Below are 25,246 nucleotides of genomic sequence, written 5' to 3'. Positions count from 1 at the left end.
TTTATTACCTCAGTAAACATTTTCATGAGTTTATGGTCTCAATCGCACACAGAATGATTCATTCATTCATTTTTTTAATTATGGTCTCGTTGATTTTAAAATCGGCGATAAAACAGGGGGTATTTTAGGGCGTGGCTATGATGTGATTGCCAGTGAAAGTGGGTAACGTAGAGTGTTTAACAGCTCCGCCCTCCCTCCTCCCTCTCGTCTAAAATCGTCACATCCGCAACCAGGATGGCTGCGCCCGTAACGGCAAACTCGGCGACGGATAGCAGATCTCCAACAACCAATGGGTGACGTCACACATGCTCTGTCCATTAATATTATACAGTATATAGCCTATAATTGGAAAAATGTTTGGTTAAGTGATGCTTACTCTCTCTGCAAAGGTTTTGGTAGGAGTAGAGGTGGGCTCTCTGCAAGTTTATCACTGGAACCTAGAGAAGCACACACAAAAAAAGACCAGTGATCTACCTGTTATTATGACTGCTATTAGCTTTGGAAAGTCATAAGTTGCTATTGTAAGCCAGGTTCAAGGAAGTTTTTAGGGGAATTGTTAGGTACCTGTAAATTATAGTGTGATCTCTCCCTATTCGATCTGGAAAGTGTGTTAAGATAATGTCTGTTATGATTTGACACTATAAATAAAATGTAATTGAAAATGGAATTGTCCACTTAAAACAATGTTTCCTTCCACTGGCCATCCTCTAGATGGCGTCACCAAGGAGATAAGGCTTGCTGAATCAGTGACTTCTTTTAAAGGGCAACTATTATTTAGCATTTTCAGGATTATACTTGCATTTTGTGTTTGTAATAGAACATGTTTACATGCTTTGATGTAAAAAGAAACCACTTTATTTTTCTCATACTGCCCATGGCTGCTGCACCTGTATTCACCATCTGTATGAGACGCTCTGTAGGAGCACCTATCTCTTTAATCCCTCCTCCCAAAAAAGCCCAGCCTGCTCTGATGGGCCAGCGCGCTTCCTGGAAACTCCGGAGCCTCCGCTCCGTGTTCCACAAGTTGAAGCTGGAGCTACTGCAACGGAGTATATAGCAGGACTTTGTACACAACCGGACATGTCCCAGCAGTAAAGTGACCGGAATTTGGGGAGAAATGACCAGCATTGGCCAAGATTACAGCTATGTTGCGTTAGCATGTAGCTACTAAATAGTTAGCAGCATGCTAACGTTAGATTGTAGTGGAACAAAGCAGCACTTTCTACCGTCAGACATCGCAGATAAAGGTTAAACCGGAGCGTTGAAAACAGTTGGAAATCTGAACGTTTTAGCTCACAGGGATTTGTCAAAAATATACCTTTACCTCATTATTTTGGCCACGTTTAATATGATGATATGACAGAAAATACGGAAAAGCATAATATTTCCCCTTTAAATCACTTCTTTTAAAGGGGTGATAGAATGCAAAACCGATTTTACCCTGTCATAGTTGAATAACAACAGTTCAGTGAGTAAATAGGGCATACATATAAGCTCAAATCCCATTGACACCCCTTTACTATGAAAATCTCATATTTTGAAACTGCCGCTGAAAACAGGCGAATCTCAACAAAGCTAGTTGCTTACGTAAGCATCTCAAAATCCGGAACCTTTGTCACAGCCATGCGTGTATTAGGAGAACGGTCACGCCCCAACATTTACATAGACTACACAACTGACCTGAGATCAGGTAGTCTTCTGAATCTAGGTCACGCAGATCTCTGCTATTCCATTACAAAATTCACTTCTGAAACTTTTATGCGATAAATCAACTATGTAAGGCTCAAATATGGGCCGTTTTACAAAAATTGATGTCTAATTGCAAATTTTGTCTGACTGTGTGTCGGACTTCAGTGGCCAGTGCTGCCTGGGTTACTGCCTCGCCGCCCGGCCTGCCTTCCTTCACAAACCCCGGCCTGCTGTGAGCTCGATTGAGCTCCGTTACGGCTGGCAACCCACGGCACTTCATACCCGCGCAAAGTCACCGTTTTGTGGGCTAATGGACTACTAAACGCCAGTGCTCTGACAGAGCTCCAGGGCCTGCAGTTCCCCTCTTCCTAATGCCAGGTGTGTGTGAGTGAGAGCGCGGTCAGCGAGCTTGTTACGCCAGCAATCTCTTACCACAGGTTCCAGTTAATCTTATAATGTGTGTAATTATAATGTGTTGAGTTATTTAAACAAACGATCGGTGAAATACACGCAGCGAGTCTCATTGATAGAGCCTGCGGCTGGATGTGATAGAGCCTGCGGCTGGATGGAGCTAGCTAGCCTCCTCTTAGAATTCCTCTGGAATTCACAAAAATTGAAATCGGACACCGTTGTTAGCTTTATAAGACATTTAGTTAGACGTTGTATAAGTGGCGTGACGAAATTCAAACTGTAAATATACTCGGAATTACGCTGAAAATTAAGCTAACTATCAGTGATTTGTAGCTACACACTGCTAGGATTGAAGGGACAGTCACAGCTAGCGAAACCCTTACAGTTCACGAATATTCATTAACTTGAAATCGGACACCATTGTTAGCTTAATAAAACATTTAGTTAGATGTTGCATAAGTGGCGTGACGAAATTTAAACTGTAAATATACTCAAATTACGACCAAAAATTAAGCTAACTAGCTGCAATCTGTACACATAGGGTTGAAGGGACAGTCGCCGCTAACGAAACACCTAGCTAAACTTCACAAATATTAATTAACTTGAAATCGGACACCGTTGTTAGCTTTATAAGACATTTAGGTATATGTTATATAACTAAGTGGCGTGACATTGTGTGTAACATGTGGTAAGAGATTGCTGGTGTAACAAGCTCGCTGACCGCGCTCTCACTCTCACACAACGGGCCATTTAGCTAGCAGGAAGAGGGGAGTTACAGGCACTGGAGCTCTGTCAGGGCTGCCAGCCTAACAGAGCTTACAGCAGGCCGGGGTCTGTGAAGGAAGGTTGGGTGGGCGGCGAGGCAGCAGCACCGCCACTGAAGTCTGACACACAGTCTTACCATATTTGCAATTAGCCATCAATTTTCGTAAATAGGCCCATATTTGAGCTTTATATAGTTGATTTCTCACATTAAAAAGTCTCAGAAGTGAATTTGGTAAGGAAACATTGCAGTGTCTGGAATATGAGATTCTGTCGCTTCTCTAATGTGTGTGTATTGGGGATTCGCTCAAAAAATCAGCGCGCATCTCTAATGTCTGCGTATGGCAATCCGCTCAACCAATCAGTGTGCAGCTCATCTAAATATTCACGAGCATACCATATTTGGAAGAAAAGCTCTTGCTACAAATAGGGCCAAAACACAGGGATGCATAAGGGCCAATAAAATATCAACCAGGCCATTTTCAGCCCAACCAATGTTACATACCCCATTAGGAGACCATAAGGAACAGTGTGAAATACTCTATATAATCATTCTATCACCCCTTTAAAACACATTTTTATAGACTTGCTTTTATGTGATGCTGTCTTTTTTATCATCTTTCTCCTGTCTTTTTACCTTAGCACCTGTTCATTTCATTCTGTGTATTGAATTGTCATTTTTTCCCCGCTCCTTTAAAGCTGCCCCATCTTTTGTTTTCTCTATTATAATGTCTAAATATGTGTATTGATTTGTATGTGCTTTTGTTTCCTCTGTCAAAGCACTTTGTAAACTATTGTTTTTAAAAGGTGCTATACAAATAACGTTATTATTGATATTATTACGTGCTAGAATAATTCATGGTAGCAGTATTTCTTTATACAAATTGAAATGGAAAAAAAGCCAGTCCTTGTTTGATTTAATACTCACCATCACATGGATGGCAAACTTCATATTCATCGTCGCCTGTGGGCTCCTGGACCTGGACAATCACAATACAGATCAGTCAATGACCTACTAACTGTGCAGCATTCAGCAAATATCTGCAAAGCACCTCTTTTTAAATGAAATCTTGCACATTTTTCATAACTTACAGCTGTAGGAGATCTCTTTATATTCATTCTGAAAAGGTGGGGGAAAACTCATTGTTAGTGTAGTAATAGGAAAGCAATGCAAAAACTGCATAACTTCTACGTAATGTCGTAACTTTCAGGCCCCTAGATTCAATGTTGTGAGTCCTACCTTGGGCTGGGCTTCGGCGGTAAAGAAAATGAGTGCGTTATGGGGATTGGACACAGTCTGCAAGGTAAATGATTAGTCTCAGACTGTAGTCAAAATGACTTCTTAAATACTGTCATTTTATATTGCATGTCTATACAATTACGTGAATGAACCAAAGCTAAAACAGTCTCGCACTGACCTGCTTGCTGGAAGAGATAATGAGCTTATCTGTAAAGATGCCAGAAAATGAAACTACAATGAATTCCACATGTAAATGTACCTTAAAAAAATAATTGGAATTGCGCTTAAATAAAAGCCTACCTCTTGGTCAGGAACTTCATAAAAGTCTGAAAAACACACCAGAGCCAAAATCAGACACACTGCAGAACCACAAAAGCCTTGTTTCGGTGCTGGATCGCATTGTTTTCATACTTCAGACAGACATGTCTATTCAGCATGCAGCAGTATCTGCCGTTGGGCGTTTTTTGTGTTGTGTTTGGACTAAGGGCTTTTGACTGTCTCTCACTGTAGTGTATTTGCAAAAAAAAATTCATGGATATAGGCCTATAATCTGTTCATTCAATACTGTAAACATAATGGAGGCCTCTTTTTTTTTCTTCTGTGTCTAGCCATGTTACTGTAGCAACAAGAGGTAGATTTTGGGGGGTAAAAAGAGGTAAATTTGTCCCTTAAAAAATATGAAAGTAGCCCACTCCCCAAAAAGAGGCAAAAATAACCGTTGAGGGGGCTCAATACATGTATGTAAAACAAGTACAGTAGTAGTGTCTAATTAAAGAACACAACAGGATACATTTCTTGTGATTTCATGTCTTCTATGTAGCTTTAAACTTTGGAGCTTCTGGCTTTAACAAGGTCTCATTCTCTAACAGATTTGTTGTTGAGATGTATATGATTCCTGAAAAAAAAAACAGCCGGAAACAAGTGCAATGTTTGCAATGTTGACATACAGGGGAAAAGTCATTTCCTTTACATAAGAAAACATTGCAACATAAATTGATGCAGAAAAGGCACAAATTGTTGCAGAACAATTCACCAGAATGCAAGAAATTAAGGGTTTGACGCTACTATTGGTTCACTTCCTGCTCACAATTTTAAGGGCTGTAAAAAAACAAAAAAACTTTATGGTATATAAACTATAATAGTTTATATACCATACTAGGCTGACCCCTTTTGAGCTAGCGTTGGGGGTACAGCATGGTTATTGTTGTACTAGTCTATATCCACAACTTTCCACTTCCAGGATTGCCCCGTTGAAAATTCCGCCGTATGTCTTTTTTTTTTTCGACTGGATGTCTGTTACCTTCCTCTTCCTTTGTGTTGGAATTCTAACCTCCGGTGGATTTCTGAGGACTATGGTTAACTGCTCCTCAGATCTCTGCAGGGTAAATCCAGACAGCTAGTTAGACTATCTGTCCAATCTGAGTTTTTTGTTGCACGACTAAAACAGCTCCGGGGCTCCGTGCAGGGCTTAGCGCCGCCCAAGACAATTGTAATTGGTTTAAAGAAATGCCAATAAACCAGAGCACGTTTTTCTCCTGTGCCAGAACGCTGTGTGGACTAGTCAGACCCTCCTCCGCGGTGCTGTGGAGGAAGGTCTGGGTAAAAACTATTGTTGTACCTACCAGGACTGGGTGGACGCTCTGGTAAAGGTGGACGCTCCCTTCCTGCCCTGCTCCCACCGTGCATCATGGGATCTAAAGAGAGGCATGGAGATTATTGTCATTATTATTTCTTTATAGTAATACTAATCTTTCATTCATATAGCACTTATCAAGCATGCTGTCCAGATTAAAAGATTTAGAAAATACACTTAAAGAATCAGAAACCCATGTAAGTAATATCAAGATGAAATATGCGGCGATGCAACAATGGAAAAGAAAACATTAGATATTCTAATCACAAAAAAGTCCATCTCCTCTCTCTTCTGATATGTATCTTACTGGAAGACTGATTCCCTGCAGGTTCTACGTAGTTGTCATCATCGTTACTGCCGTCTGGATCAACGTAGTTGTCCTGCCGAACGACAACATATTGTGAAAACAGGGTCAGTTAGTTAGTTATTGGAAGGCATTTACCAACACACAGGAAATGGCGACATTTTCCATGGCACGATAATGTTTGTGGAAATGTGTGAATGACACAGGCCTGCAGTACAGTCTTTATGTGAGCTTGAGGTAGGGAAAGTTGCTTTACATCATCGCTTCCCTGGTGGCTGGGTTCAGGGGGCAGTTGTTTGGAGGCTCTGTTTGGGCGGAGGGGCTTTTTGGGCGGCCGGTCGGGCTGGTTACGGCAGTTGTCTGGAAAGGAGAAGCAGAAGCAGAAGCAGGGCGTCAGCATTTGCATGAAGCCCCCTGTGTATTGTGGCTTTGGCTCAACGGTGTAAAGGGCCTTAATCCACCAACGCAACTCCAGCTGGAAGAGAGCTATGACTGGTTAAGGAGAAGATTCAAAATGCATTTATTTGTCATTTTTATGCACCACATTAAAACACACATCCACTAGTCCAGGGGTCTTCAAAAAATGTTTTTAAACCAAGGACCCCTTAGCTGAAAGAGAGATGGAGCAGGGACCCCCTACTTATATTGTATGAAATTGAGTTGCATAACTGGACCTACAATAACGTGTAGGGTGGCCTAAAAGCCTTAACACTATACACCATGTTTTAATGCTAAACATACATGTGGCACAGCGAATCCTTAAGCTTAACTGTGTCTGCCAAGTGACAGTGATACCCGGTTTAGCTCACAAGACATCCAAAGTAGGCTAAGTTACCATATGCAACTCTTGAAATGCAACTATGCATCTGTAACGTATTCTCTTATTGGGAATGAATGATTTTCTGTCTGAGCAAAAAATTCATTCATTGACTACAGCCCTGCTCAAGAGTGCCTAAGCTATTGAAGGTGTAGAAACAAGTGTGAAAATGGATTTTGAAAGTCATCATAAGGGGAACTAATGATGCCAGTATGTTTAGCCATTTCTTGTGAAAAATAAGTGCTGACATAAACAGTTTTCTTCATGTCAGATGACTGCACTGACCAAGATACTCCCCCCTGGGGAAGGAAGCGGAGGGAGCTGTGGGTAAGACTCTGTGGCTGGGAGGAGGCTCGTAGCTGTCGTCCTGGTCCTCACGTGGATCCTCGTACATGTCATTATCCTGGGAACAACATATTTGCAATGTTTCAGACAAACTCAATTAAGTTGGAAGCCAAGGATGTAATATCATACTATAATATGAAATAAAACCAGACAGTACAGCGGATTGTCAACTTATTAATTCTACAGGGAATATCTCACACCCACAAAGCCAAGTTCTCAAAATCTCGGCCAGCATTTGAACCCTTTAGAATTGAATTCAAGAACTTTAAGTCCATTTAAATTATATATAAAATCATATAGTTGATAGGCTACAGTATTTTCTTGCATTTATTCTTTTTTCTTTTCCCCCCTTTTTCTTATTTATACATTTATTCCTTCTTCTTGTGTAAGTTCATCTTATGTCGATGATAAAATAATATGTAATGCCTTCATGAGAGTGAAGGCAAGATTGTTCTAAAAGCTATAATGAGTATGATGCCGAATTGTTGTACAACTACAACTGTTTTCTGTGTCACTTGTTTTGTGTGAGAATTTACAATAAACTTGTGGAAAAAAAGGGATGTTTTGAACAAATATCAGACAACAACAACAATTTAAATGAAATATTTCCCAACTTACATAATCAGGGTCAGACAGTTCGTCGTCTTTCCTTTCATCTGTGAACACAGCCATTCAGAGGGGTTTCATTACAAAGAGGGAAACAACGAGCTTGTGGATTTCATTGAACGCAGCTACCTAAAAAAATATGAAGTACCAGCGTTAAATCCATCGGAGCAGGTGTCAGAGCACATTTTCTAATTTTAGAACGAAGCCTACTCTCTAAGCCAGCTTGGTCGGTTGAGGAACCAGCGGTGCGTGTTTCCTCACCTCTTGAACTTGTGTACTTTCTCTGCAAGGGGACTGCTTTTTGTTATGATGCAATTTGAACAAAAGCTTCACATAATTATGCACAAGTGTGTAGTGCTGGAAGGAGTATTCATATCCATTAATTCAGTAAAAGTACTAATAGAACACTTTTTCTCAAAACAATATCTCGAAACAAGTGCAGGGATGTCTACTTGTTTCTGCAGCTCAGTTGCAATGTATTTTGTTTTGTAAATCTGGACAACTTTCAAAAAAAATGTTTTGCTTAGTTCTGTATTTGCCAACAGAGATAATTTTTCTGCGGGGGGTAACTAAGAACATTTACTTGCTTAATCACTTGTACATTACTTGAGCATTTCAATATGCTATACTTTATATATTTACTTCACTCCATTTCATATAATTATTAGTTGTGCACACAAAACCTATGACCAGTTATAATATAAAATATTGATTTATAGATTAAACTACCCAAAGGTTTATTGAGTTTATTGAGTTACACTCCTTCCCTACTATGTTTCCTTGCAGATCGTCATGGTAGGGGTATAGCAGCACAAAGAGTGAAGATACACACTTGATTTGGCTGACTCGGATGACTGCAGCGATTCTTCCAATGTTCGTATTGGCATTTAAACGGTCTTATAAGACCGACTTGAATAAAGATGTTCTGGATATATGCACATCAAACACAGGACAACACTCACCTGTGTTTTCTTTCAGTATCATACAAGGTTTTAATAACAGCTTATTTTGTAACCCGTGTCTATCTTGGTGTGGGACCAGTGATAATGACTCAAGTCATACCTCTGTAATCTCTCGCAGGGACTTTTGGAAGTTGTTTGCCTTTCATCCTGTCATATAGAGAGAGATATTGGCATCATGCAGCAAGCAGTGAATGACTCAACAGTGATTTGGCAATGATTTAACAGTGTGAAACATATTCCCTTACTAAAAGACTGTCCTCCCCTGAAAGCAGCAGTTATGACCCATATTTACATGTGCAGCATATATGAATCGCCCTTTAGTAAATATTTATGCCATGTAGTGGCTGTGGTCATTTCGATGGGAGCAAAGCAGGAAGTAAGGGCGACGTATAAGAGCGAAGTATAAGAGCGCCAGACTCTGTGTAAGGGGGCGAGTTTGGGTGGTGGATGGATCCAACAAACACAGGACTTTAACCCAGGAGACCGGGGTTTGCGCGATCACGGAAGGCTTACATGTTGTTGATGTGCTGACAGGTTTGTTGTCATTACTTAGAATTCCTCCATGCGATGGAAACTACACACTATAGCTGTAAATCATCTGTGCTATGTACTAGGGGTGGGGTAAAATAATCATTACAGCATAGTACCGTGAGATTTCCTGCGGCAATACTGTATCGATAAAGGGGCGCCAAGTACTGATCTTTTATTATATAAATTGCGCTTGACAATTCAACTTTTTGGTACTAGAATAATTCAATTGAAGTGATATGAACAAACATGGAACTTTATTTTTTTTAGATAAGATGTTTTCCTTTAATTTGAAGTTGGAAAAGAGGTTATACCGTAAATTGCAATACATCGCAGAAAATTGCAATATGTTTAAAATAGCAATAATATTGTATCGTGAGATGAGTGTCGTGATAATATCGTCTCGTGGGGCCTCTGGTGATTACTACCCTTACCCAAACCACCGTCTTTTCTAAACATAGCCGAGTGTTTTTTGTGCCTAAATCTAACCAAATTGCGTCCATTTCACAACGGTAAAAACATGTTTAAAACCACCAAGTGTTACGTTTAGATATGAGGATGGAAAACGCTCCAATGGGTCGGTCCCGTTAGAAAGTAGGAATAAACGACCTGCTGTATATGCCCGTATGGTTTGGAGGACTTGTTGCTAAGGAAATGAAACTGAAATTACAAAAGTGGAATTGTTTTGAGTAATGGTACTTTGTCTTGGTGCAAGACACATTCCATTTGCATACTCAGCAAACACCTGTGCTGTAAATCTGTTATTTTTTAAATTTACCACGCATGTGTCATTATAGTATCTATCCTTATGTGCCTTGAGGGGACTCATTTTAGGAAAGGAAATTGAAACAGCCATCTGTTTCAGTTATTTTTGTCTTACTCTTATTCCAACGGTTGTGAAAGAGGAATTGACATTCTCTTATTCACCACCACACGGGGAATTTTTAGATCAGCCAGACTTGTCAGCGATTTGTCTCTTACTTAACAATACACATACCTTTAGACTGATATATTTCCACTGTTTTTTTTTCATACATAATATGTGCGTGTAATACTTTAAAGAGAGCAGTAAATGGTAACAATTTGAACACTGACCTTCTCAGTTTATTCAGTAAGCTGCCGTCATTTTTCTTGATGTCTTGAACAATCTTATGAAGCTGCCTAGAAAACATGGTATGTCATTCATAAACAGGTCTTCAAACAAGAAGTTTGCAGTATTATTAGCTGACCAAAAGTGACAAATAGATAGTTATTTTTCAGCTTTTAAAAAGGTACTTAAATGCACTTAAAAGTACTTAAATTGTCTACTTTTTGTCTTTACTTTTCCGTGTAAGTTTTTTTATTAATTTAATGTTAAATGTAATATAAAAAGCTAATTCTTACAATGACAACATTTGTTTTGCCCAAGTTTGAACCCTTTTGTTGCTTGCAGAGAAAAGTTACGGTAACAGATGTAACACAATGCTTTTACTATACTACTACAATACTCCACAATATAATGCAAAAATGTTAGAGGCTGTGGTTTAATTTTTTGTCCAAAGCGCCAAATGTAAACACAGTTTTATTATATATTAAAAAGCATTAGCAAGAAGTTTCATGATTCACAGCAAAATATCAAATAAAACTGAACTTCTTACCGAATCTTTTTTGTAGCAGGAGCAGCGAGTTTACCTAACGTTTCCATATTCATGTTTAACATTTTTGGACCTGAGTCCTGTCATGCATTAAGTGTGTGCTGCTAGATCGTTCGCAGAAATGATAATGAACACAGTGTTTGGCTACAGGTCATGTCTTTGTCACAGAGGGGAGGAAATTCATTCTAACCAGCCTCTGTTGGAAAAAAAAAAATCACTTCTCTTTTCCACTCCCCTTCTTTCAGTGAACAAACCTCTTGCATCACATCTCTCCTGACCCTCTTCAATTCCACTTCCATCTAGACAATGTTGCCATTTCAAGCAGCTGATAATACAGTAACTTACATCACATGAATGACATCACTGGATGAGGCATTCAAGTTCATGGGGGCATGTTTTGGAACAGTTTTTAGCAATGTAATTTGGGCAGGGCAATATATAGATATTATATTGATATATGAGTCTAGATATCATCTTAACATTTTTATATCGTAATATTGTGATATTAGGCTATGTTTAGACGGACACGATCTGAGGAGAAAACGCAAAAGTGGCGTGCGTTATCACTTTTTATGGCGAAGCGAACAAAAGCTAACAATTTTGTATGGAAAGACAAGGAGGTGGAGTTATTGCTCCAAACAGTGCACACACACACACACACACACACACACACACACACACACACGCACACGGCGCACACACACGGCACACACACACACACACGCAGCACACACATATCCATATCGCCCAGCTCTAAGGTCATCTATGCACTTTCCAGTATTTGACACACAAACGTCTCTATTGATTTTCATTTCTTAACATTCCATCATCTGCAAAGAACTGTGCCACCGTTTTCAAAGCTTCCACACAAGATATGTGTTGTTTTCACCTTGTGAGTGTGTGTGTGTGTGTGTGTGTGTGTGTCAAGATGGCAAAATGTGGTCCTGGAGACACCTACTGTAGTGGGAACTATCACAGAGGCGGTATTAACTACTTTGCTATATGTTAAGCCTGTATGTCTGTCTGAGGACAGACTTTGTCACAGCGATGGCGTCACAACCTTGCAAGATGCAGTTACAAAACTTTACAGGTGTGCAGTTGAAATCAAAATGAAGGCCGAGTTTGAAGATGGGTGTGGTCTGAACACAAAATCTGTCTGCAAACAGACATTTAAACACCTGGCAGTAGTACTCAAAAGTGCCTCTGTGGAAGTTACCGCTACAGTAATTTTCCATTTTATATATAGTGTCAAATCATAACAGACGTTTACAGTATCTAAGGACACTTTACGTGTAGGTCTAGTAGGTCTAGACCACACTCTATAGTTTACATGGACCCAACAAGTCCCCCAGGGGCAATTGCACACAGCGGTGAGGAAAAGGAAAGAGAGAAATACCTAACTACAATAGGTAGAGGAACAGTAGGTTTCTCCAGGACCACATTTTGCCACGATGACACACACACACACACACACACACACACACAGACACACACACACACACACACACACACACACACACACACACACACACACACACACACACACACACACACACACACACACACACAAGGCAGTTTCACTTCACGGAGAAAGAGAGAAAGAAAAGAGACAGAGGGACTGTTGTTTGTAGCTGGAGCTTGTTGCAGGGAACGGCGATATTTATTTTCCTAGGATGGCAAAGGCATGACCCGCCCTACTCTGCCTCTGATTGGCTTACCCTGCTATTCTTAGCCCAACCAGCCTAAACACACTACCCCCCATTCAAAATGAGCTACGTGCTATATGAACCTGACTTAAGGTCATGTATGGTTTCATGGAAAGTTCAGCATTGTAATCATCAGTGTTTCCTGTATATTGGAGGATGAGTATTTAGACTGTAGAGAAAGATGAGTGGGCAGCCTTTCCTGTTAGTTTGGCAGGATGATCCACTAGTGTGTGTGTGTGGTCCACATTGGGATTTTTCTGCCAAAAGAATGTCTGTTCTACCTCTGATCACCGTCAACTACAGCAGAGAAGAAGAAACCAGAGAGAGAAATGTCCATCCTGAATTAAAGAGACAGTTATTTTTAGGAACCAGCTGTGTATGATTCATGATGAGATTTAGACAGGGCGAATAAGTGGCAAAAAGTTTGGTTTATTCCTGGCTAAGTGAGATAGTAGAACATGTGTTATATACAGTAACTGACCCACTGTCATGGTTGGTTTGATTCCCTGTGTTGTTCGCTTGCTTCCTGTTCCCCTGTTATTTGTTCTCCATTTCCCGTTTTGCTGTATTGTTTTCGTTCTCTTCCGTTTCTGTCTCTTCTTCTGTCTGTAGAATTGTTTTGTTTTCCGTGAGTGGCCCCCTCGCCAAATGGCATAGCCCTGGTCGGCCTATGACGTAAAGCCATCGAACACCTCTTTTTTTTCCTTGTCACTTACTTGGAAGTCTATCGGTAACGTTAACAGACAGTGTGTGAGTCTAATGATGGAAAGCCAAAAAAGAAAAGGGAAAGGTGGTTCTGAGAAGGTCAGACTCAAAAGGAAAAAAAAAATAAAATGATGGAGGAGGAAGCAGCGAAATGCTCCAAAATAACGGACATGTTCCGGGCATCAACGAGTAACGATACTACAGGTGAAATAAGCTTACTTTGCTGAGCACCTAATGCCACAGCTAGGCACAGATGGCAATTAGCACCAGCTACCAGCCAGCCAAAAGCTTGTGAAATTTGAAAGTAGCTTGTGATAAATATGAGACAAATTAATGGTTTACTATTGAGTGGCTCTTGAATTTGTCCTTCAGTGGTTGGCAGATGTTCCTAGTTTTAAAATGAGTAACTTCCCTTGGCTGCTGCTATGTTAAAGGTGCAGTAGGTAAGACTTATAAAACTAACTTTCTGTCATATTTGCTGAAACTGACCCTATGTTCGAGTAGAACTACATAAAGCAGTTAATTAAAAAAGAAACTGGCTCCTCTGGCACCACCTACAGCCTGTAGTGCGATTTGCAAAAATCCACAGCTCCCCTGTTCATTTACACCAATCAGGGCCAGGGGGTGGGGGTGTCTTACTGCGTGTCAATCACTGCTCATGCACACACATTCATTCTACCTTGTGGGGGGGGAGGGGCTTAGGAGACCGTTTGGCCTCTAGCAGAAAGGGGCTAAGTCCTGGATCTTCACAATCCTACCTACAGCACCTTTAAAGGTGCCCTGCCATACAAAACTGTTTTTACTTAAATTTTTTGAAATATGTTAGGTCCATATGTGTTTGTGTTATGTGGTGAATGTGAAAATGAACTGCTACCTCCTCTGTCAGCTCTAGCCACTGAAAAGAAATAAGCAGGGAAATCAGGCCAGTTACAAAAGCTGGTCAGTCTGACATCATGGTGCCTGAGCTCATTACTATTCATGAGCTTGCCCAGTTGCGCTGGGTAAAGGATGCTGACAGCCAGGCTCTCATTGGCTAGCTGTTAGCCAATCAGATTCAAACAGCTTAACTTGTTGAATATTAATGAGAACTGGCAGAAATCTTCGGAAGAGTCTTCCTGCAGGCTTTCTATACCACGCTAGAATGGCTTGAAACAAGGTAACCAAGGCATTTTTTCCACAAAAAATGTTACAGAGTCCATGGTAGAACTTCAGACATCACCACAAAGTAATGAAATACGTGTGGCAGGGCACCTTTAAGTGTATAAGAATTATGACGCTAACACTAGCAGAAGCTAATGCATGTTTGGTGACCGTGAAAATTCACGACATAGCCGTTGCATGTTAAATTCTATCACACAAGTTTACGTCACAGACCACTCTAAACTCCACGCTATGATGTTGGAGGTGCAAAATAATATCGGAGTTTTGGTTGATTTGACCAACAGGTAACTACTTGCGTTGGGCTAGTGTGGCTTGTGTTGCTGTGCTGTGTGCTGTTCATTCATTCACCGGACCAAATTAGTACTGTAACTGAAAACCCCCTAACCTAATTAATATCCAGTCGGGACCTTGTGAATCAGAATCAAATCGGTTCATTGGTGATACCCAGACCTAGTTTTTCATAGAGAGATGCTTGAATGTAGTAATATTTCTGGGTTTGAAGAGCAGTCTATATGTTGTGTGTTCTGAAATGTTTTACTCTCATGTCAATTAAAAGGGAGATAAGAGATGCAAAGACTGGGAGAAGGGAGCAGCGGTGGAAGAAGTATCTAAGTAGAAGTACTAACACCACAGTGCAAGTAAAAGTCCTGCAATGAAAATGTTACTTCAGTAAAAGTATGTAAGTATCATCAGGAAAATGTGCTTAAAAGTAAAGAAAAATCACCACTGGAAGGGAGGTAAGGTTAGAAGAAAGGAAGGTGTGATTGAGGTGTGTGATGACAGCGGTGTAAAAGCGTTACTTACGGTTGGTGGACGATGGTAAACTTGTTGATGTCACTGTCAGGCAGGCTCTGTGAAAGCATCACAGAAATCAGTTCAATTATTAGAGCCTAACGAGTTCTAAATGACTGTTATTCCTTACTTAGGTGACAACACAGGTGTGTCACCTTAACTAAACACATGCATCTGAGCATGTTGATGCATTAAAACTGCAGTACAACACACATTTATGGTCATGCATCACCTCTTAGCTAACAGGAGATGGCAGCACCTCACTAAGGGCCGTGTCATCAGCCCAGTTTGTTCTTCTAATGTTATTTTTAAACTAAACCAAAGAGGAAGAGAAACCACTTCATTAGTACATACTGTAAATACATCATGGGAGCTGCAGGGTCACATATGGTTACCAACATTACATAAATGAAGAACACCATGAAGTCACTGCAATGGAGAAGCTGCTGGGGAGATTAAAATCAAATAAAGTTCTTGATTTTCTGTGTGTAGTCGAGTCAGCAACTGTCTGAGTCCGAGTCAAGTCTTGAGTCCCAAGTGTTCGAGTCCAAGTCTGAGTTTATTTTTTATTAAGGATCCCCATTAGTCATCACCGTAGTCAAGACTATTCTTCCTGGGGTCCAACTCAAGATAAACATACATTATATTATATCAGAGCTATGAAAACATCCTGAATTTCATAAAACAAAAGGCACAGTAGCATGTTTTTCATGTTAAAAAAAACCAACAAAACAGTGACATGAAATAAAAGAAGAAAGAAGACAACAGAAAGGAATAACGGAATAAAACCGGATTGACAACAGATTCTCTTAGTTTCTTTTTGAAGCTTGAAATATTTCCCATTAAATGTGTGTGTGTGTGTGTGTGTGTGTGTGTGTGTGTGTGTGTGGGTGGGTGGGTGGGTGGGTGGGTGGTTGGGTGCGGGGGGTGGCTGTTCCCAATACGTTACAGCTCTATACATTATATTTTGTTTAAGTGCATTGGTTCTGGGCATAGGCAGGGTAAAGCAATAACCTACTGCCAGAACAGGCTGGCGGGTTTGCCTAATGTACAAATATTCTTTATAAGTACATTAAGGTCTGGGGTTGCCTCTAGCTCACCCGGTAGAGAGTGACCCCATGTAGGCTTGTTCCTTGCCAGCAACCCGAGTTCTAATCCGACCTGAGGCCCTTTGCTGCATGTCATCCCCACTCTCTGTCCCCAATTTCATGTCTCTCTTAAGCTGTTCTGAAAAAAGGAAAAAGCCCTAAAAAATATCTTTAAAAAAATACAATAAGGTCTTTTGCTAGTCTTTCATCTACTGTCATCCATGACAGCCTAGTATGCATTTCTTCCACATTTCTCCTTGAGGGGCAGCGAACAGCAAGCCATACTGCTCTGTTATGAGTGAGCTGTAACTTGACAAGCTCGTGTTTTGACTCACTAGACCAGATCATAGTGCAATAATCTAAATGGGACGAGACTAGATTCTGTGTTACTAACTTTTTTGTTGAGTCTGTCAACAGACGAGCACTTCTTCTAATGATGGGGATGTTTCTACTCATTTTGGACACTAGACAAGGTGTTTCATCTATCGTGACACCCCACAATTTGGCCACTTTTACCTGTTTGATAGCATGTCCGAGTCCTCAAAGAAGAGTCAGAGTTGCCATGAACTGAGTTGGAGTCCAAGTCGAGTCTCAATTCCCCAGTATTAGAGTCCGGGTCACTAAAGAAGAGTCTGAGTCCAAGCTGAGTCACCATTTACAGCGTTCGAGTCCAAGTCTTCTCCTGCTGTTGTCTAGTTTCCTATTTGTGAATTTAAACTGCTGACCTTCAAGTGAAAAGCTTGATCCTCCAACTAAAAACACACCACCATTATACACAATTTCATAAATCATCAAGCATTTAAAAGACTTTATCTGGCAGCCCGCTGCATTGGGATTCTTTGCTGCATTTAATGTCTGCTTTGCAGTAAGGCAATTGTGATTCACAAATGAAAGGAAATGATTACCATAAAATATGCAACAAAATCCTACTAAATTATATATTCCCCTCTTTTTTTTCTCATTTATAATTCATTGCTCCATGTTGTAACTTGCTCTGTCTCTTCTGTTTTATATTTGTCATAATTTAATGAAGATCCATGACAACAGATGTGTGTGAAAGTGTGGATATTTTGCTATTAAGTTTGTAAGGTGTCAAATGAAAAAAAATAGAGAGGCTTGTGATAAGAGGCTAATGTATGACGTATGAGTCTAACATGGATAGTTAATTTAGTTATGAATAATGTATGGTCGGCCCTTTATCTGCAGAGTCTCCTTTGAAACAGGTGTAATGATGTACGGTTAAAATACCTACAGTTGATTACATAGTAATTGTTGTTTATGATGTTATAATGCAGCTCACATACCTTAGAGTGAGAACCTAGGTGCAACTAAAGGATGCATTACCTCTAGGAATAAGCCCAAAGTATGGTGAAAGCCCTTTAAGCCGAGCTTGTGATTGAATCATTTGTAAATCAGAGTGAGATCACTTAATATGAAAGGCTTTACCTCCTTCAAAGAACTGAACCTTGGCCTCACAGATACACACTTGATCTTCCCACTGGCTTACAGGAGAATATCAGTATGAAATCAGACTTAGCCTTTTGACACCCAATAAAATTATCAAATAGTCTGCCCCAGTGGATACTCACACACTGCTCCCACATTGAATTATTTATAGGAGTGTCTGTGCTTGTTTAAATGAGACACAACAGCTCTACAAGCTGCAGCCTCTCCTTTGTACTACATACCAGGTACCCTCACTCAAAGCAGCACTCAATGACATCTTAATTCTCACTGTTATAACTTACATAAAGTCCAACTTTCATAAGTAAACAGTCTCTATGGTCCAATCTTTTTCAAGCTTGAATTCTTGCTTGCAATGACGTGATTAGTGTGAGTAGCAATGCCTGTGCTTGCTAAGTCTTGAGCTGGAGATTATTATATTTTATCGATCCTTATATTTCATTTCCCTGTTTTCTTTAAAGCTACATAGAATATTTGAATGTCTGAGATTTGCATCATCTGGTGGTAGTATTAGCAGGAAGTCTACAGTTAAGCTAGTGTCTCTGTGTGGCCGCCCTTACTGTATGTTAACATGTTGTAACATGCTGAAAAATAAGCTGTTCTTTAGAAGGTATAACTTTGTCATCTTCATCATCTTAGTTGAATGTGTCAACATGCTATCATTTGTTCCATCACGATCTGGTACGCTGCTGCCACTGCTAAGGACAAGGGCAGAGTGCAGCGTATCATCCTCTCTGCTGAGAAGCTGATTGGCTGCAATCTTCCTTCTCTCCAGGACCTGTGCGCCTCCAGTACGCACCATGAGTCTACGTACAAAATTTCATACCAACCCATCCAATTATTGTAGAGACATTTTAGTCTGGACTGAAGTGGTGGACCAACATTGCCATCCCTAGAGCTAAGTTACTAGCATGGCTAAAAAGATATTTGGGGTGGACACAGATTGCCAGGATTGTTTCTTTTCTCCAAAATGATGCCATCAACATCATTTTAAAGATAGTAAAATCATGTCAAAATTCTACATTTAGCAGCTTTAAATCAGAGTATGTAAAACGTGAAAAATGTAATATACTCCATTTGGGCTAAACACTAGCATATTCGCAATGGATAGAACTATATTCTTGAGGTTCAACGAGATCTTTGCTGTCCGGCATCTCTGCAGATGTTGGGTAAGCTGACCTAAGGCCCAAACAACCAAAAAGCTCTGGGCACAGCTGGCAAAGTTTAAAGCACACAACCTGGCAAGTACACGCATTAAGCAGCTTTAAGGAATCTATTGGAATGGCAAACTGCATGTGGAAGTTTATAAAAAAATAAGTTACTGGAGTGCTCAGGAGGTCACAGAAATGATGAAGGTGCTCTTTGACAGAGGAACACAAATGCACAAAAGACAAAAAGGTCCAAGGCACACACACTAAACTTATTTAAAAGACCTTTATTTAAATGGCTATCTCATCAATAAATCTTAGTTTATTAAAAATAGGCAGCAACCCACGCGTAGTGGCACAAAACGGCCTTCTTTTGCATGAGGAAGTGTTATTGACACGTTGAACATTTGTTATGCTTTCCTTTGAAATCAAGTTTCATTTCACGTGCCCACACAATAAGCATTGCTTTCACAGCAGCTGTGCAAAGTCTCATGGCTGTAATTAGGTGAGAGACCTTCCACATGTTCACAAATCCACACTAAATCTTCCAAAATCTGTAACAAGTGTAACAAGCTAAGGTTAGGTTAGGTTAGGTTACTTTATTGGTACCCATAGGTAAACTAGTTTTACAGTCTAAGAGGCAGGACATCCTTAAAACTTTGTAGACCACAACATAACATACAACACACAAAACATTAAAACATATAAAACAGGAATGAAACGTAAAAGAAGAAAAAAGAGGAACAGAAAACAGTACGTGACATGACCAAAGTGCTTGTGCGTTTTGTAAAAATAATTTACAAAAAATAATGTAAATAATTCTGGTTAAAAGAGGACATATTTTGCACATTTAATTTTGCTGTTTCATACTTGTATTTTGGGTTTCTACTAGACCATGTTAACATGATTTAATGTTCAATATCACATTATTGTTCTCATGATATAATCTCTGAATATACCTGTATTCACCGTCTGTCTCTTTAAGCCCCCCTCCCAAAAAAGTGAACTGAGGGTTTTGATACTTTTACAATATGTATACGGCATCGACATGATTTATAATAATAAACATGGAAAATTTCCCTTTTCATAATAAGTCCCATACCTTTAAGGACCTTTAAGGTGTTTTCCTCCTTTAAGACCCTAATACGTTACTCTGCTTGCATCATTCATCACAAGGGGGCTGTGTCCAAATTCTAATTAGATTTAGTGAGGCTACAGTTGGATATACATAATACCTAATCTCTGTTAAAAAAAATAGTTGTTTCCTCTTTTTTTAACTATAGCCTACATACATGTTTACAAAGCACATCATTTTTAATTATAGCATGCCTCTGTAGATGTTTGATGCCAACAACAAAGCACTCATTGATATATGTTGCCAAATGGGTGTGCATAGGCTGTCTTTTGCTTTGAGTACCGACTTCCTCACGCAGCCGCCACACACAGCATCACAAAGATAGAGGATGACAATTCTTTTGATCTACTACATATCTCTTTTAACCTGTGTGTTTGGAACAGGGCATCAAAAAGATGGAGAATACCTTTATCTACGCTTTGCTGCCTGACTGTCATTCCCGTCCACACTGTACTATATTTTAATTTAATTTAATTTATTTTTAATTTAATTTTATACTTTATTGGGGAAATTACAATTTACACTCTGTTTGTTAGAAATCACTACACAGAGGCCTGAAATACACACACACACACACACACACACACACACACACACACACACACACACACACGGTTCATGCACAAATGGAGAGATGTCAGAGTGAGTGGGCTGCCAATGCTGGACCAGTGCCCTGAGCGGTTGGGGGATATGGTGCCTTGCTCAAGAGAACCTTGGCAGTGCCCAGTAGGTGAACGGTCATCGTACGGGGACTTAACCCTTGTGTTGACTTTGGCTCAAATTGACCCGTTTTCTATTTTTCTTTTATATCAGAAAATATGGGACGTAGAAATAAGCACTGAAAATGTGTAGAAGAAATATTTTACAATTTAAAATGTTGAAAAAGCAAAAACAAACTGTGAAAAAAAGGCTTCAAAAACATCAAAAAAAGATTTTTTTTTTTCAAGGTTGACGGGAAGACAACATAAACCAGCGACCCTCCGGTTCTCAACCCAACTCCCTACAGACTGAGCTACTGCCACCCCCAAATGATATAATTTTACAGCCACCCACCGCTCAGAAAAAACTAAATTGGATATTCTTCCCAACTAATACCACTAAATAAAGAGATGTTATAGGTGAAATGTAAAGAAGGTGTCTATTTACTGGGGGATTTTTGTGACCTTTGCGCCATCTACTGCATAAACATCATATGAATATGCAAAGAAGACCAAAGGCAATGCTCAGCAGGAGCACGCTCGCTGGATGACATTCAGAGCCCACAGTACAGGCCCTCTCTGCCCTACGACACATGCTGAGTTACAGATGAGTCAAAGAAATCTTATTAAGATTGTTCCACCTTTTCTGCTGCATTTGTGACGGACTGATTGCAGTGAAGGCATACTGATGCACTTCATAGGTCTAAAGATCTATCTAGAAGTTTAAGACTGTGGTTTCCAAACATTTTGGTCTGTCAGATGAACTCACACCTTCATCAATTCCCAAAACTATTCATTATATAAACTAGATATTGTTAATTTTTTCATACTTGTTGAACGGTCAATTGATTGGTTGGTTTAGTCAGAAATCACACGACTACATCGAATTGCGTTCCAACCATTTATCTCTTACTTTTAGCCAACCATTTTAGCTTCTTATGCAATACTTTCAGCTAACTATTTGAACCTTTTCTCCACTACTTTTAGCTACTTATTAGAACTATTTAGTCCTTGCGCTTAGCTATTTATTCCTACCATTTATTCATTACTTTTAGCTACCTGTAAAAATGTCTGTCCTCGCTTGCTAGCTAGTTTCCATGCACTCTTACATAACTGCAACATGAAGTGTGCAGGTGCTATATCTGATATAGTCTTTTAATGAAATCAGGATTAAATTATTTTTAAATTAGATGAGCTGCTCCACAATCTTTCCATGTTCCCCCTGGCAACAGCAGAAGTACCCCTGGGGTACAGGTACCCCTGGTTAGGAATCACTGTTTTAAGACATATCCAATATTCTCTGTTGAATAACATTTACTAAAAGGTTCAGTTACATGATATCTTCCAGGTTTTTACATCCCACGAACAAAATAATGCTTGTATGTACATAAACATTTTATTTAAGGTGACCAGACACAAACTTTGCCACTTTGAATAAAGTAAAAAACAGCCTTCTAGTGTCAAACTCGGCACATTCATCATTCTTCACAGTGAAGCTCTAAGCTTACTGGTAAGAAAACACATTTTTGGGTGAAAAAATTTGTGTATATGTACATGTAGCTACATTTATACACACCAAAGCTCACAGTTGCTGTTGTTTCAAGCAGGCTGTTTGTCCAAAAATAGAAGAAACAACACTAATAACTGAAGAGTGAAATAGTGTCACCTGCTGAATTCTGAGATAAAACATTTCCAAAGCTGACACTTTTCAGAAATCCCTTTTAGAGCTAAAAATGTCAAAACAAATCTATGAGGACACAGATGGCAGATTAAACATCAACACTGTCCTGTCTTACACACAAGGGGAAGTATAGGACAAGATACAGGGACACACAAGGACAAAGAGACAAATTACTCTTTATACACACAGAAGGTTTCTCTTCACAGTATACTGTCCAGGTAATCCATCAGCCAACTCACTGGTTCTCAAACTTTTCCTGCCCTTCAGAAGCCAAACAAAAATCCATGTCCTCCCTCTCCCCAGCAAAAGTGATTTAATCTTCATCAATCAATGACAACTAATACAATGACCCAAGTTGAATTGGATTTAAATAAACAAAATGATTCACCACTGAGGAACCATAAACGTAGGCTTCATCCCTTGGGGACCATGAATATATGTACATCATTTCAAGTTATTTTCAAATGATTTATGTTTCAGGCTCGTACATAGCTCACATATGGCTATGAAAAGTAATGCACTGCAATTCAGATGTGTTCCACATATTTTTTTGCTGTATGAATCACATTGACTGCTGCTGTATAAAAGCACTCTAGTTGGCATAGGTAGGTTGGGGGGGGTCATAAAACACAGGGGAGTGGAGTTCGTGTCCTGGGACAAAAAAAAATGTCGTGCCTAAACTTAACTGTCGTTGTGGCATGACGGCTACTTTTGCCGGCTAAACTCCACCGCAACAGCCGCTGAACGGACCGTGACATCGCGGTGCCCTGTACGCGGCACACAGTAACCTTTTGTCGGCTAAATTTAACTGTAAAGGCCGCTAAACTTAACTGTCATTTGGCCAGAATGTGCCGACCGGCGGTTGCCTAACTTTGTAGGATATCATATGAATTGTTGTGCATACAATAAGTGCTTCTATCATACAAACCCGTTCATGAGAATGCGGTATAAATATATATATAGTTATAGACCTAGATATTTATTTATTTCCTGGCGATCCATCCAATGGTTGTTGAGAACAACATTGCCATTCCTAGAGCACCACCATTATGGTGGTCTGGCCTCCATCATGTCGGTAATATTGAATGAAAAGATTATAGAGCGATCGATGGGTCCCCAAAATCATTAGAATTCATCCTCAGAGGAGCATGGATATCGCTCGCTGTATCTCCATGTTTTGTCATTAAATTTTTTTTCAAAAATCAGCGCTATTGGTCACCCTTTATGTCCGTCTGTGGGTTTAACAAATATTTAATCAGCCACGAGTGTCACGCCCCCGCCTGCCGTGACTTCCGCATGGTGACAGTCTGGTGTGTGTGTGTGAATGTGTTGTGGTTTATTTCTTCCTTTTGTTACGCATGCCATGTGTTTTGTTTTTTCATCTCTCTGTGTTTCTGTTTCTGCCTGCATGTTCCACAGTGTGTGGGCACCCCCCTGCTGACTCTCCCCACGCCTGGCACCAATCCAAATCAGCGCACTTGCTACTTATCCTGCTCCATCAACTGCCTTAAAATACCAGTCTGACTTTCCTCTCCCTGTGGGCTTGTTACTTACCACTGAGTCATGTGTATTCACCAGCTTTTGATGTTTGTATTTAGTCTAGTTTCTTGTCTTTGTACTTACCTGTCTGCTCTATTCCCTGACGTTACTAACTGGAAGATCTCTGTCCTAGAAATAACCCACCGTCAGAATCCTCTGCTGCCAATAACCACGGCACGCACTCTGCAGCCGCACTGAAGAACACAGCCCAGCCATCTTTGGACACAGCACCCCTTCTGCCAGCCCAGCCATATTTGGACCCAGCACCCCTTCTACCAGCCCAGCCATCTTCGGACCCAGCACCCCCACTGCCAGCCCACACTCACAGCTTCAATAAAACAAGATTCTTTGCCATCTACTCCAGTCTGCGCCGGAGTTCTGTAGCCTGACAACAAGGCAATTTGATCAGACCATGTAATCTGATCTTACATTTGACTTACAAGTGAATGATCACAAAATCAATTTTTACTGATGGTACATTTATTCATATGTGAAGCATATATGAAGCATGTCGCATCTAATGAGATATGGTAAACAAAAAACATAACAAGTAAAGCTTCAAGCAGTGATGGACGGGCCCTCGCGCCTCGGGGTTACTGGTGGACGCCGCTCCTTGCGACCTTGCATTTGCGCAGCACTCAGACACCGCAAATCGTCACCAATGAAAAGGGAACTCCCTGCCGAGTTCAACGATACCTCACACAAGACTCTACGTCATACATTTCATTAGCTGTGAAAAGGGGGCGTGGCTTAAGCATAGGGGGCGGGTCAAACCATCACCAATGAAGAAGGAAGTCTCTGCTGAGTTCAATGATACTGTCGATCCGTTCTGCACATGCGCAAAATGTTTGCGCATGCGCTGTTGTACGAGGATTTACGACACTGCACGATCTGTTCCACGCTTCCGGTCGACAGCCAAGCTAACGTTAGTTTAGCTAACAGCTAATTTGGCTAACCGCTAGCTGAGACAGCATGTAAACTTTAAAAGACCCTCAAAATAAAACGTAAAAATAAACGTTAACATATATAACAACTATTACATCAGTTCTACTTTACTTGTGCTCATTTAAAATACAATCACTCAATACTTGTCTTTATTGTTATTACTGTAAAGTCTTAATTTAGTTGTAGTCTGCTTTTCCCATTAAGTTTGACTTAACGTCATTTTAGACTGAATCTAGCTGTCAGCTAGCGGTTA

The 25,246-nt window shown here is 40.1% G+C and overlaps 1 protein-coding gene across 3 annotated transcripts in view; it reads right to left on the bottom strand.

The window, feature by feature from the left end:
* The window catches only part of blnk (B cell linker), a 56,586-nt gene that overhangs the window by 9,100 nt on the left and 22,240 nt on the right, over positions 1 to 25,246 (bottom strand). The window contains exons 4-17 of one of the 3 annotated variants that reach the window (XM_028604160.1): positions 15,308 to 15,354; positions 10,393 to 10,458; positions 8,870 to 8,916; positions 7,820 to 7,857; positions 7,142 to 7,259; positions 6,296 to 6,399; positions 6,043 to 6,115; positions 5,725 to 5,796; positions 4,403 to 4,428; positions 4,281 to 4,309; positions 4,103 to 4,159; positions 3,955 to 3,982; positions 3,791 to 3,842; positions 377 to 437 (exon numbers count right to left, since the gene is read on the bottom strand). In XM_028604160.1, coding sequence (XP_028459961.1) covers positions 377 to 437; positions 3,791 to 3,842; positions 3,955 to 3,982; positions 4,103 to 4,159; positions 4,281 to 4,309; positions 4,403 to 4,428; positions 5,725 to 5,796; positions 6,043 to 6,115; positions 6,296 to 6,399; positions 7,142 to 7,259; positions 7,820 to 7,857; positions 8,870 to 8,916; positions 10,393 to 10,458; positions 15,308 to 15,354 — 818 coding nt within the window. Of the gene's footprint in view, positions 1 to 376; positions 438 to 3,790; positions 3,843 to 3,954; positions 3,983 to 4,102; positions 4,160 to 4,280; positions 4,310 to 4,402; positions 4,429 to 5,724; positions 5,797 to 6,042; positions 6,116 to 6,295; positions 6,400 to 7,141; positions 7,260 to 7,819; positions 7,858 to 8,869; positions 8,917 to 10,392; positions 10,459 to 10,934; positions 11,069 to 15,307; positions 15,355 to 25,246 lie in introns of those variants that run through there. The other 2 variants (XM_028604161.1, XM_028604162.1) reach the window with 2 other exon arrangements.

Source organism: Perca flavescens, chromosome 17, assembly GCF_004354835.1.
Source record: "Perca flavescens isolate YP-PL-M2 chromosome 17, PFLA_1.0, whole genome shotgun sequence".
Lineage (NCBI taxonomy): Eukaryota > Metazoa > Chordata > Actinopteri > Perciformes > Percidae > Perca > Perca flavescens.
Note: the sequence above shows the minus strand (reverse complement) of the source record. Positions and strands in the feature narration are given on the sequence as shown.